Raw genomic sequence first — 14,370 nt, 5'->3', positions numbered from 1 at the left:
TTTTGATTATCGTCACCCCCATATATGAATCCACCAGTCTGTCCCAGCATTATGCTAAGCAATGCATAATCAATTATTCTTATCCCTCAAAACAACCTTTTATTAATGATACTTCATTGAGATAAAATAACTTCACCAGAGTAAACACTCATGAAGAGAAACACCAGGCTTTGATTTCAGATCTTGTCAATACTAAATCCCATTTTATTTCCACTACACCTCACTACCCCTATCACAAGGAGTTTCTCATCAGCAGACTTTCTCACACTGGTTTTGGGCTTTGAATCAGTGACAGTGCCCCCAGTAGTCAAGGAGTAAAAGTGCATCAAGGATGGGCTGCATAGTGAGTAATCTATGTCAGGGTCGTCTGACTTGAGAATAATGTTGACCTAGAAAGGTTGATAGAGAAATGAGCTTTACAGAGGTGGTAACCAGCTTTAAACAACAGTAAATGGGTTTACTTAGGCAAACTGCACTGGAAGGAGAAGAATAGATCAACACTGAGTAGAATTTTTCAGGGCTCAGAGAATCAACTTGAGTGTAGCTTTGGCATCTTTGGAGCAGAGTTGACTGTTGGGCTTGGCTTGAGCAAAGATCAAAACTGGCTTTTAGATACTTAAAAAATGCATATGATAAAGCAAGGGTAAGTCCTAGGAGAGTGTGCAAGCAGAATTTTGTGAAGTCGCTCATTCTTACAGGCAGATTAATGGTACCAATCATAGGCTATTGCATGCTAGTGTTAGAAGAACAAGGGGGCAGTGCATTGTAATAGTAACTAGTGTAGAGGCCCTGAAGTTAGGATCTAAGGCAGGGTCCTAACTGATGGCTACATTGGGGCTTCCTCTTGGGTATTTGGGATCCCAAGCAAACACTTTTTATAGGGCCTCTTTATGTATACATAATTTGATTGAGCTAAAATCAGCATGTCAGGCCATCTTAGGTAGCCTAATCTCATACAGTCTTAGGAAACAAGTACTATATCAGGTAATGGGAGCAATCTGCATGTTAGGCTACCCTCCTGGAACCAGGGGCCTGCTTTTGGGCCCTAGGATGATCCTCACAGGTGTAAGTTGTAGAGCTCCTTGGGACATCTGGTTAATCCCGTGCAGGGTAGAGGACCCGAGGATTGAATAAATGGAAAAATGGGAATCAGGCACCCACGTGGGCTCCACGTAGGCAGGACTGCCAGCCCTCTATCACCACCCAAAGAGGAGCTTAGGAAATTTTGAGGAAGGCCCTCCAAAGTGCAGGGACTACTGAAGTGAAGGCCTTGTGGCAAGGTTCTGAGGGTGTTTCTTAGCTACTTCATAATATTCTTGTGAAGAATACATGAAAAAATGCATGCAGCTTGCTTAGATATTTCCTCACAGATGATCAGTATGCAAACAATGTTAGATGCCTAATGACATCCCCAATATTCAGGAGCTGTGACAACTAAACCAATCTCTATACAAACTCCAGTTAGGCAGTTGTGTTTTTGTTGTGGTGGTGGTGGTGGTAGTTTCTAATAGTTTTTAAGAAATAAAGCATGGGGGTGCCTGGGTGGCTCAGTTGTTAGGCATCTACCTTCAGCTCAGGTCACGATCCTGGGGGTCCTGGGATCAAGCCCATGACTGGCTCCCCGCTGAGCAGGGAGCCTGCTTTTCCCTCTCCCTCTGCCCTTCCCTCCTGCTGCTGCTCACGCTCTCTCTCTCAAATAAATATGATTCTAAATGTTTGTGAGAATGTTTACAGATTCTTTTCTCCTAACCACCATGACTCATGTGATTCCCATGCCATCCTCATTCCCTCTGAGGAGGAAACAGAAGGCCAAGGCACAAAAGTACATCCTTTTGTGCTGTCTGAAAGTAGTTGGTTGTATTTAGATGGTCTGCTGTTGCAGGATGTTGTTTGCCAAAACACACATCCTCTTTAGAGCTCAAGCCCTGTATTTTGAGTGAATTATCCTAAGTATAAATGAATCTCTCACATCCTGGTAGTGTGATCTCTCATGTGGTGCTTTCCTTTCTTTCCAGATCCCCCAGATCAGTTATGCATCAACAGCACCTGAGTTAAGTGATGATCGGCGCTACGACTTCTTCTCTCGCGTGGTCCCACCTGACTCCTTCCAAGCTCAAGCTATGGTGGACATTGTAAAGGCCCTAGGCTGGAATTACGTGTCTACCCTTGCATCTGAAGGGAGTTACGGAGAGAAAGGTGTGGAATCCTTCACGCAGATTTCCAAAGAGGCAGGTAGGAAGAGATTGCAATGGTCAAGATGACCCTCTTCATGCGTCTGTGGCTTTTAGTGTTCTTTCCAATCTTCGTTAAACCAACACTGTAGATAATCACCATACCCCTACTCTCACACTCCCTACTGCCATTAAGTAAATCGGTAAAGCCTTCATTTATAAGACTTCGCCATTTTTGAAGAGAATATTTTCAAAAGTGTGAAACTGAAGTCCTTTAGTGTTAGTAGCCAAAAGGGAGACAAGAGACTATGCACTAAATTTGATATCTTACTTATGTGTAATGAATAACCGTGTGGATTGCAGTCTGCATACAGAAACCTGAGGCAGCGCTGCTAAGTGTGCATGCCCTTCCTCTCTGCCCCTCTCCAAAATGTGCAAATTGTTTAGAATTATGAGACCCTAGTCATGGGGTCTCTTTGCTGTGAAGAGAAATGACAGTGACAACTCTGAATGACTTATCCAAAGCAAAGTTAAATAAATTATCTAGACAGTAGACTGTATTTAGACAAATAGTCTTTTGAACTTCATTTTGACAAAGGCAGTTCAATTAAGTAGCACTTGTAGTAGATTCTTTTATGTTCAAAATGGAAGTAATGAGTTCAAATGTTTGGCCAGCTGGTTTCCACTGGGCAGATTTTGAAAAATGAGAGAAAATCTTCACACTTAGGAATTCTGGCAATAAATATTGAGGCTTCCCCATATGGAAATATTGGATACAGTAAACACGTATTTAAAAAACGCATGCTTGGATATTCCTGTAAAGTTCTTAATGCTAAAGTTAGGTTCTCAGTTTGGGCTGTAAGAATTTCATCTAATCTAAATTGTTACTGACTGGAATAGTTAGCTGGCCATTAAGGCAAACACACACAAAGAAGGTCCTTTTCATGAGGAAAAATGTCATAAATCCTTAAGACATGGTTTTGAATGCTTGACCGTCAGACCACAGATACATCCAGACATGTAATGTGTTAGCATATAGATGGTCTATCTGCATGTGGCTACTGAAAGAAGGCAGCCAGGGCTTGTGTAAATCCCATGATTTTAACTCAGTCCCTTATCATTAGCTCTAATTTGAATAATTCACTTGAGAGCTGGGTCATTTTTATATTTTTCTATCTGACTGAAATACTCTTCATACCGTTGACTAGACAACTTGATTATTGACAGGTCTCATCCTAAATGCCATTTCTAGGTTTATATAAATGTACTCCAAACTTCCTTGGGTCTATTCGCTTGGCCTTGTATTTTTAGTGTCTTCTCCCACAGCAGTGTCACATGCTAGTATAATTTGTTATTGTTGATGTTTTCTGTCTTGTCCCCCAGACTCTAAGAGGAGATCATGTCTGTCTCATTCACTACTACAGTCCCAGCCACTGTGTTTCTAAGGGAAACATACTTAGTATAATTCAGCCAGAAATTTTCTGATTAGGAAAGAAACCTTAAATCTGGGCTTGTGTCATGCATGCTATGATTTATAGGAGTCATTAATAATTGGCTTTGTGAATCTCCAAAGAAATAACTTACCAGTTTTGGTAACTGCATTTTTATTTCTTTGTTTCTTTGACTCTTGCTTTGACCCAAATGCTAGAAGCCAATTTAAAGCAATAACTAAAATACGAGCATAAAAGCCAATAGAAAAAAATAAAGAGAAGATACGGGTAAAATAGTAAGATAAAGCTCAGAGATACAGTTGAGATACCATCTTATTCTACGTAATTGCTGCAAGTGGGTCTCAAATTTAATGCTGAATCTTTGTACTGGACAAAGCAAAGAGTACTACCCATTTTGTTACAAAATTTACAGTGTCCATAAGGTCAAAATCATGTTGATTGTTCAGTCAAGGACAGAAGCAAGACAAATGTTTGCTCTGGATCTTTTATAAAAGTCTATATTTTATAGACATGTCAGTGGTGAGTTTCATATGGTTGTTTATTCCTGGTGTCACTTGGTGAAAACTTAAGATTCATCAGAGTCTGCTGTATAATGATACTGCAGAAAGGAAAAGCCCTTGCAGTATGGTATGAACTCCCAGCTCATAATTTTAGTTAAACATACATTGAAATGACCCAGCACAGAAATAAAGATTGTATCATTGGCAGCCATTTTGTATGAGATTCTTCAGTCGGAGAGCCTTTGAATTTCGGGACGAGAGTAACTAAAAAGCCAGTTGCAGAATCACAAGAACACATTGAGGGTTCAGGTAATACCTCAAAGATTGGTTCTTTTCCTATAAGTATTATGATATTCATTATGTACTTATAATAAATTTCATTGAAACCATATCATTTGTGCAATTAATATAAGTGAATTCACTCATGTGCTTAACAAACACCCCTGTTCCACCCCTAAAGAAATAAAAAGGAATATTGCAATTTAAATGGCAGGCAGGACTTTTACTCACCAGTGTGTAGATTACTTAGAGAAAACTTGAGGTGGGAAACATGATTGTATTGCTTCTTCAGCTGTTTTCACTTCTGTGGCCTCATAATGTGAGCATCTTCCTACCCCAAGCATGACTTTAGTAGACAGATACATATTCATATGCCACAATCTCTAAAATAATCCAACTGCTTCCTCTGATATTCAGTCAAAGAAACAGCAATATATTCTAATTCAGAAACATAAAAAAAGAAAAGAAAAATTGTTTTATTAGAATTTCTTGGAAGATATATGCTTAAGGAATTTTTAAGGGTAATTTTAAAGGTCTACTTTTTCTCTTATCTGTGGACTGTAGAACCTGGTTCTCTAAGAAAGATCCATATCCATGTGAATGTGTAGAAGGGGTGGTGGAACATGGACATAAGCAAGCACTCTGATGTCAGGAGGATGGGGATTTGAGGAACAGGCACTATTAACTTTCATGCTGTAAAACTTTTGATACATGATTTAACTTTTTAGGTCTCAGTTTCCTCAGGTAGAGAATGAGATGAATACCTGCTTCATCAGGTTAGTAACATAAGTAAGGTAGGGAATCACCTAACACCCAACAATACCAGATTCTTATTAGTGCATCACACCAGTTCCATTCTCCATAGATTAGTGTTGCAGGGTTCTTGTCTCACGAAGAATGAATCTCTCAGACAACAAGGTGAAGTTAAGTGAAAGTTTATTAAGGGAAGGTGAGAACATAAAGGAAAGAAAAGGATCTCTTTAGAGTGAGAGGGGTCCCAAAAGGGTTGCCATTGAGGGCTTTTATGGTCAGTCTTTTGTAAAAAAACTGACCAGGGAACTTGTTAAATATCTTGTCTACAACATTTAAGACAAACAAGGTGGATTAGTAAATATTATGAAGATATCTCACCTATATTTAGAACAGACAAAGTGGATTTGTTATGTTCCCTTCTCTCTGGTTAATATCTTGTCTATAACATTTCTCCACATCTGGGTTTCTGTGATCCTGATTAGGTAGTCCCCTACCTGTCTCTCCCTACCTAGCCTTGCCTGTCCCTTATTCATTAGTAGAGTTATTGTTTGAGTTTTAAAAATTTGAAAATAATGCAAGTGATAGATGATATTTACCTTTAGCTATAACTATAAAGTTTTATATATTATATATAATTATATAATGTAATATAAATTACATGTGTATATAATAGCTGAGTTGCTATTTTTGCTAATATGCTTTCATTATATAAGAAGCATAAGAAGAAAAAGAGGTTAACTATTAACATTATCCTATGTATGTAGTGTGTGTGTGTGTGTGTGTGTGTGTAAGAGAGGGAGAGAGAGAATGGGAGTGAGAGCATAAACTCATTGATGTTTCTATGTACTGCTAGCAGGCTTGAAGAAGTTACTTCCATTCTTTCTGAACAGCTTAACTTTGAAGATTATGATTCTTCTCTTTTATAAATGTCTTTAAGAGTTTCACCCAGGGTGCCTGGGTGGCTCAGTTAGTTAAGCCTTGAACTTTGGCTCAGGTCATGATCTCAGGGTCCTGGGATCAAGCCCCACATGAGTGCTGTGGCTCAGCAGGGAGTCTGCTTGAGATTCTCTCTCTCCCTCTTCCTCTGCACCTCCCCATGCTCTCTCTCTCTCTCAAATAAATAAATAACTAAATAAGAGTTTTACCCTTTCAGAATACTTTAGTTCCAAACCTTACTTTTGACTTAAGTCCTGAAGCAGTTCTACTTACAGAACTAGAGTGTGAGGTGTATCCACCATGCACATAGTCAAGAACATGGATGAGCAATCCTTTATCATACTCTGATAGAACAAGTCAAGACAATGATCTCTGAGGAAAAGAGCCATCCTGCATTAGAAGGCCATATAATTTGTTTGGAACATGGAAGCCTAGGCTCTAAACTGTCAAAGAAAACCTCAATAATTCTCTCATGTAGTCATGGGAGATTTAAATATGCATGGATGCTGCTCCTTGTTGAACTTTCAGAGAGATCTGTAACATGATTTCTTAGATGATGAGATTTTTGTAAAACAGTTATATTTGCATAAACTGCCCTGTTTATTTGAATGAATGCACATGCAATATCAACAAAAGCAATTTATTGTTTAATATCACAAGGAATGAGAGATTATTCACTTCCAATGTGCTTTAATATTCAGGTCTACATAATAACCTAAATAGCCTAAATTAGACATACAGACTCCTCTTTCTAAAGTGAAGGTAAAAGTAAATGCTTATGATAGTATATACAACATTAATATATTCTAGACTTCTGAATCAAATTTGGCTCAATGATTATGAGAGTAAGGGCATCACATATGACTTTCAAATTTGCCAGACAATTTTCAGGAGAATCCCATGACCACTGCTTCACAATATGACATAAATAGTAATGATTTGCTACTGCCCATGGTATCATGACAGATGTCAACTTTTCAAAACCTGAAATAACAGTTAAAACTATCCTTTTGGTATTTCATGACAGTTACTTAGTACAGATATTTCAATTGGCCTTATAAAGTAATTAACCATTATTAGTCAGATAAACCATAGAACTTATTTTTATTTAATACTATATCTTAATCTAGAATATTTTTCCTTGAATAATTAGGTGAGACTTAATTGACTATTAATAACTTTTTTTCAATCCTCAGTTTTTTTTTAGATCTCAGGAGCTAGTTGGATTTGCTTATTGTGGGATTCTGTTTTCCTTATAGGATTTTGTGCTTCTCTCTGTTTCAGAGATGCAATGTTCTCTTCCATTGTGTCGAAATTGTCGGTCTTCCCCACCTTACCATAACCTCTATGAGGTCAAGGACTTTGCCTTGTGACCCTATAATCTCCCATAGTATTTGACATATAGAAGGCATTCAATAAATATTTAAGGGAAGGAGTGAAGGAAGGAGGAATTGCATGTCTTCCTTTGTCTTCTAGAAAAACAAAGCCTGTAGATGAAGCAAGTATGATATGTAATTTTATGATATAATTTTGTGACTTGTGGGTCATAAAAAAGTTATATCCTACACCTGTTTGCTGTGATTTATTACAGCTGCCCTCACTCTGACTCTACTACCTTCTTCTGTCTTACGATCCCCTCACAAAACTTAAAGCAATGTGATGCAGCATGTCTTTAATTCCCAATGTCTCCATCTAGGTTGAATTTCAGGGTTTTCTTTTCCTGTTTTTTTTTTTGTTGTTGTTGTTTTTGTTTTGTTTTCTTTCTGCCTGTATTATGGTGAATATAGAAAACTCAGAGGCATTTTAAAGCCTCACTGCATTGTTTCCTGAATGATGTGTTTAGTGGTCCTAGTTTAAATACAAGTATTAAACATTTAAAGGCTAATTTTCAAAACATACAATCACAAGAACTCCCATGATATAATTTATCTTCAGTTGTGCTTAAAACCAAACTGTAAATTCCCCAAGAAGACGCTTTATCTTTTTTATTTTATTTTTTGGATTCTCAGTGGTTAGCACAGCATTTTAGATTTTAACCCTGACTCCATTTCTTAGCACATCTTGAGGGTGTCCCCTCAGCCACCCCATCATTGCCGTTTACTTCTGAGCCCCATTTGATTCACCTTCATTCATAGCTACAGCTATCCATGCCTCCAGATTAGCCCCTCTCTTATAGTATTTGTTCAGCTATGATGATAATCTTTCTAAAATAGAAAGAAAGCCATTTCATTATCTGTCTCTGGTCTCCCTTTCCCCAGAGGATTAAGTAAAAGATACCTAGCATGGCCTATAGGTCCTTTCTGATCTAGCGTCTGCTTCAGTCACCAGTCTCATTCGCATAGTCTCCCTGTTCTCTTTTATTCCCACCTCAAGCCCCATACACACTCTCTTTACCCTGCCACAATCAACCTTCTGTAGGTATCAGGATACTCTGTTCCTCTGTAAATCCTATACCTCTGCCCGGACTGCCAACTAACTCCCTATTTATTTTCTCAAAACATAACACCTTGGGGATAGCCATCCCTGACTTAATCTTGCTTCATGATCCTATTTCGGATTGCCATGTATACATCTGTCTATTTTAACAACACTCCATTTGAAGTCTACTTCCCTGAATAAATTCATGGAGAACGACCAATTGCAGAAGTCTTGAGGAGAAAACAAGCCTGCATCTCACTGTAGAGCTAAAATGGCCAGGTGTTCATGTTCCCAACCTCCCTTGAAGCGAAGATATAGTCATGTAACCCAATCGTGGCTAATCAGACATTCACACCAGAGGTGAATCAAGACCTGGGGGTACAGAGAAGCAGGGGCAACGGAAAACCCATATCGTTGACAGTGGCAGCATTGAAAGCCATGTTCTCGGGCTGGAGTAGCATCCAGCATGAGTTGACAGCAGTAGTACAGACTCCAGCTTCCATTCCAAGAGTAGCAGCAACAGTGGTGCCCCAGCTGACTTGGTTCTGTGGCACCCCTTTGGCTTTGATACTGATAGCTTAGTCATCCTTTGTTTTGGCTCAGTTTCTGACTTTGGTTCCCTGGCCTCCCCAGGGATTCTGTGGGTTGTCCAGCATAATTTAAATAATAATTTAAGGGTGCACCTGGGTGGCTCAGTCAGTTGAGTGTCTGCCTTTTGATTTTGGCTCAGGTCATGATCTCAGGGTCATGAGATCGAGACCCACATCGGGCTCCCTGCTGGGTGTGAAGCCTGCTTAGGATTCTCTCCCTCCTCCTGTCCCTCCCTTCCTGCTTGTGTGTGGGCACATGCGCACTCTCTCTCTCTCAAAAAAAAAAAAAAAAACCACTTTAAAATAATAATTTAAATTTATAATTTATTTTCTACTTAATCTAGACAAGTTTTACTTCAGTTGTTTGGCTTTTACCTTCATTATTATAATTGAGAGTGTCTCTTCTATAAGTTCCATAATACCTTTTGCATAACTGTGTCATAGAATTGATTGCATGTTATTGTAATCTGGCTAATTATCCTCTCCCAGTATAATGTAAGTTTATTGAGAATAGGCATTATGTTGTATTTGTCTTTCAACACTCTATACCCAGGATAATGTCCAACATAGAGTAGTCTCAATAAATGCACATTTATTTTTTTTATTTTTATATTTTTTAAAGATTTTATTTATTTATTTGACAGAGAGAGACACAGCGAGAGAGGGAACACAAGCAGGGGGAGTGGGAGAGGGAGAAGCAGGCTTCCCGCCAAGCAGGGAGCCCAATGCGGGGCTCAATCCCAGCACCCTGGGATCATGACCTGAGCTGAAGGCAGACGCTTAACGACTGAGCCACCCAGGTGCCCCGCACATTTAATTTAAAAATAGTCTTTTAGTAATGGAAGAGGTGATGATTTAATGGCTGTAGTTGGCACAGTGAAACTGTTGGAAGTTTTTCCAATTTAGCTTTCTAAACTTATCATTAATCTGTTATAATAAACTGATTTTATAGAAGGAAAAAGATGGCATAAAATATCTGCCGGTCTGCCTTATATACAATGTATGTCTGAGTACTTTCTTTGTGTCGGATACTGTTCCAGCATAATAGTTATAAATAATAATTATAGTAGTGACAACCACAAGGCAATAATAATAATCTTTGCTTTCTTAGAGTAGAAATACATAAGTAGAACTATGAAGACAGCCTCGTTGAGGCATGCCATAAGGGGGAACTCTAGAAGAAAATAGATGCTTAGTTGGCCGACAAGGTTGACCTAAATGGGGTAATGAAGGCCATTTAAGGAAGAGAGAGTCATAGAGAGTCATATTAAAAACCCAAAAGAAAATTACATACTGGTATTTTAATTTTTAAAGGGTATAAGAAATAGCATTGCTTTGAAAAAATTTATGCATCTTGAATTACTATGATATAAAATGTTCTTCCATACAACATGGAAACCGTTGCAGAAAATGCTTTGGCTTTTGGGTCAAAAACTTCTCATTCTGGTCCTGCGTCCCACAGTAACTGACTGGGAGTCAGCATCCTTTGTGTTGTAAAGTCATCACATATTTATTGAGAAAACTAGTCTTTCCTGGTTCTGATGATTCTCAGATGCATATCACCCTGAACGCAAAGGATGGGTTTCTTCCAGGCAATAATAGACTGTCATTGTGGATGTGAGACTAGAAATAGATGATGACAGAGTGTTTTTGCTTCATGAAGGAATAGACACTGGAAAAGACATCTCAGCAATTCCTTCTCACCCCTCCTACCTACCTTCATTGCACTTGAGCATCATGAAGGAATATGAAAGGATCTGAAGATAAAGTGAACTCCTCCTTTTCTCACCTACTTGGTATGATTAGGAGTGGAAGGACATGGGATTGTGGTACTGAGGTTAAAGATGTAATGAAAAGGAACATAGCTCGACTTTAAATATAGGAGAGACTCAAAAGTAGAGGATTCTATTGAGCAATAGAATTTCTTGGTCAGTTGGGTAGGGGAGAAGAACGTTGTTGTTCTGGGGTAGTTTACATTGGAAAGTAACCATGCTCTTACATAATAATATACCCACTAAACTTTAGAGGCAGAAGATTTGATTTATTCTCCTGACTCAGTAATGCTGCATTCAGCCTTCAGGTGAGCCTTTCTTTTCTTGGTTTTTACAGAAGTTTTATTGGAAGAGACTCTCAGCTTGAATCTCATAGGTGTTGATGGATGTCAGCAAGAGGGAGAAATTCCAGTAGAAAAAAATAGAATAACAGCCTATAGAACTAGAAGGAAACATGTAGAGTTCAAGTGCTTATTGGGCATGCATACATTTTGGTTGTGGGAAAGTAGGAAACTTGATTTTGAGTCCCACTAAGGCCATGCACAGTGGGGAAGAGACATTTCCCAAAGTAATTTCAGTGCTCTAACCAAAGGTTGGGGGTGGTCACAGTCCAAAATATATTATTTTTTGGTTGCCTTTGCCAGAGGTTTCATTCCACTGGGATAGGCAAGTAAAAGGGGAGGGAGTTTTGAACAGAATCCACACAGAAAAGTGCAATATTCATCAAAACAGTGGCAAGGAGATGGGCACTGGAATTAGTAAAATGGATAGTTCTAAAAAATAGATACTCTAGTCTAAGAAACCTTAAATTAATAATGGGTTGCTTGCAAAATATCTATTTACTAGACTCCAGGTCCTTCCTAAATAATTTTGTATTTTGAACAACCTGATGTGCATATGTAAATGTAGCCTCTTCGAGAGACCACACAGAGGGATCTGTTTTCCTTTTATTTAGCAAATGGATCCCTGCTGTTAAATCTTTCAAGAGATTATAGGAAATTCTACAAAGCCTTACATCAGTTGCATTAGCACTCTCAGGCAAACTGAAGGATCAGTAGCCTTCCTAAACACATACTACCTTAAGATTTGAAATACTTTGACCTTGGGTAGCTCCAAATTTGCCTATTTCTGATGTTTCACATTTCCTGTTACTCTTTTGGCTGGGTATCTTAAATAATAAGCACTTTAACCATACTGCCAATAATGATTAGATGGTATTTTCTATTATGTTAATATTTTAGAATTGACAACTGTCAAGCAAACTCCTTTTTAGATAGGTATCAATGGGCTCTTTATACAAGCCATACTATTTGGGTGACCCTTTGAGAAACTAGTATATAGTTACAACATAGATTTTTACATACAAGGTAAATACTAAAAGTCATCATGATGGTTGTACAAGTCTTAAGAGAAAAATTTGAGGTATATATTAGAAGTGCCTAAAAATAAAAGAATGCTTACTAAAAGTGTCCACTTATGAAAAAGGTTTATTTTTCTTAGGCTGTTAGTGATCCTTCGGATTTAAATTAAAGAAAAGAAATTAAACAGTCAATATTACACAAACAAACCTGGTATATTTCTTATCAAAGAAGATAAATTTCCTTGGGAATGCTGAAGTTGTCAGGATTATAACTACAGAAATTTTGATGAGTGATGACTAATTATATAGAATTATGTTGTTTTCAAATTCTTAATACTAGAGGGTACAGAAATTACATATTCTTCTGGTCAAAGTTTTTTGGCACAAACGTTAATACTTAGTTTTATATCGGGGCACCTGGGTGGCTCAGTTGTTAAGCGTCTGCCTTCGGCTCGGGTCATTATCCCAGGGTTCTGGGATCGAGCCCCGCATCGGGCTCCCTGCTCTGCGGGGAGCCTGCTTCTCCCTCTCCCACTCCCCTTGCTTGTGTTCCCTCTCTCGCTATCTCTGTCAAATAAATAAAATCTTTAAAAAAAAACCAAAAAACTTAGTTTTATATCAGGATCATGAGTGTTATTTTCTAAAATCTTGGTATATGGTAATGCACTTAATACACATTCCATTCTCCACACTTTGAGTAACAAATGTAAATTTTGTTATCAGTCTGTTCTTATGGGAGTTTTGTTCAACAGGTGAATAATTAAGATAGGAAATAGAAAGTGGGATGGCTTGCATTAGACTCACAGACTGCATTCTTCTCAAGAGTTTGCATCATTTAGTTATTGGGCTCCCACCATATTTTTTCCCAGCTTTATCCCAGTCATAGTTGACATACAACATTGGGAAAGTTTATGGTATACATAGTGATGATTTGATACACTTATATTTTGTAAAATAATTACCACAGTAGGGTTAGTTACCACCTATTACTTCACATGACTACCATGTGGTAAGGACATTTAAGATTTACTCTCAGCAACACTCAAGTATATAATACAGTGTAGTTAATTATAATCACCATGCAGTACCTTAGATCCCTAGCACTTTTTCATCTTCTAACTGAAAGTTTGCACCATTTGACTGATATCCCCTAGTTACCTATACCTCCCAGCCTCTGGCAACTACCATTCTACTCTCTGTTTCTATGAGTTTGGCTTTTATAGATCCCACATATAAGTGGTATCATACAGTATTTGTCTTTCTTTGTCTGACTTATTTCACTTAGCATAATGTCTCCAGGGTCCATCCATGTTGTTGCAAATGGCAGCATTTCCTTCTTTGTAATGACTAAATAATAATTTAGTGTGTGTGTGTGTGTGTGTGCATTATAATTTATATATATATATATATATATATATATATATAAAGTTTTCTTTATCCATTCATCCACTGACACTTAGGTTGTTTCCTTATCTTGCCTATTGTGAATAATGCTGCAAGGAACATGGGAGTGCAGGCATCTCTTTTCAATCCTGATTTTATTTCCTTTGGATATATACCCAGAAGTCTATTTGCTGGATCATATGGTAGTTGCAGTTTTAAAACTTTTCAGGAGCCTCCATACTATTTCCTGTAATGGCTGTACCAATTTACATTCCTGCCAGTTGTGCACAGTGTTCCCTTTTCACCACATTCTCACCAACACGTATGTCCTCATTTTGATCACAGCCATTACAACAGATGTGAGGTGGTATCTCACTGCAGTTTTGATTTGCTTTCCTCCCTTGAGTAGTGATATTGACATCTTTTTATGTACTGTTGGCCATCTGTATGTCTTCTTTGGAAAATATTAGATCTTCTGCCCATTTTTTAATCAGAGTGATTTTTTTCTTTTCTTTTTTTGTTGTTTTTGTTTTTCCTATTATGTTGCAGAAGTTCCTTGTATATTTTGGATATCAACCTATTATTAGATATATGATTTGCAAATATCTTCTCCCATTCTGTAGGTTGTCTTTTCATTTTGCTGATTATTTCTTTTGCTGTGCAGAAACTTTTAATTTGATGTAGTCCCACTTACTTATTTTTGCTTTGGTTGCTTGTGCTTTTGGATGTCATATCAAAAAACAAAACAAAACAAAAC

The 14,370-nt window shown here is 37.9% G+C and overlaps 1 protein-coding gene across 2 annotated transcripts in view; it reads left to right on the top strand.

Annotated features, from left to right (window-relative positions):
• Positions 1 to 963: 963 nt before the first annotated feature.
• Positions 964 to 14,370, top strand: part of GRM7 (glutamate metabotropic receptor 7) — a 621,924-nt gene continuing 608,517 nt past the window's right edge. For both annotated transcript variants that reach the window (XM_034998142.1, XM_034998141.1), the window contains exon 1: positions 964 to 2,232. In XM_034998142.1, the coding sequence (XP_034854033.1) occupies positions 2,121 to 2,232 (112 nt within the window). In that variant the 5' untranslated portion in view covers positions 964 to 2,120. The remainder of the gene's footprint in view (positions 2,233 to 14,370) is intronic.

Source organism: Mirounga leonina, unplaced genomic scaffold, assembly GCF_011800145.1.
Source record: "Mirounga leonina isolate KUSES-001 unplaced genomic scaffold, KU_Mleo_1.0 Mir_94, whole genome shotgun sequence".
In the NCBI taxonomy this organism is placed as follows: domain Eukaryota; kingdom Metazoa; phylum Chordata; class Mammalia; order Carnivora; family Phocidae; genus Mirounga; species Mirounga leonina.
The sequence above is the reverse complement of the archived record's forward strand: the minus strand, read 5'-3'. Positions and strand labels throughout refer to the sequence as shown.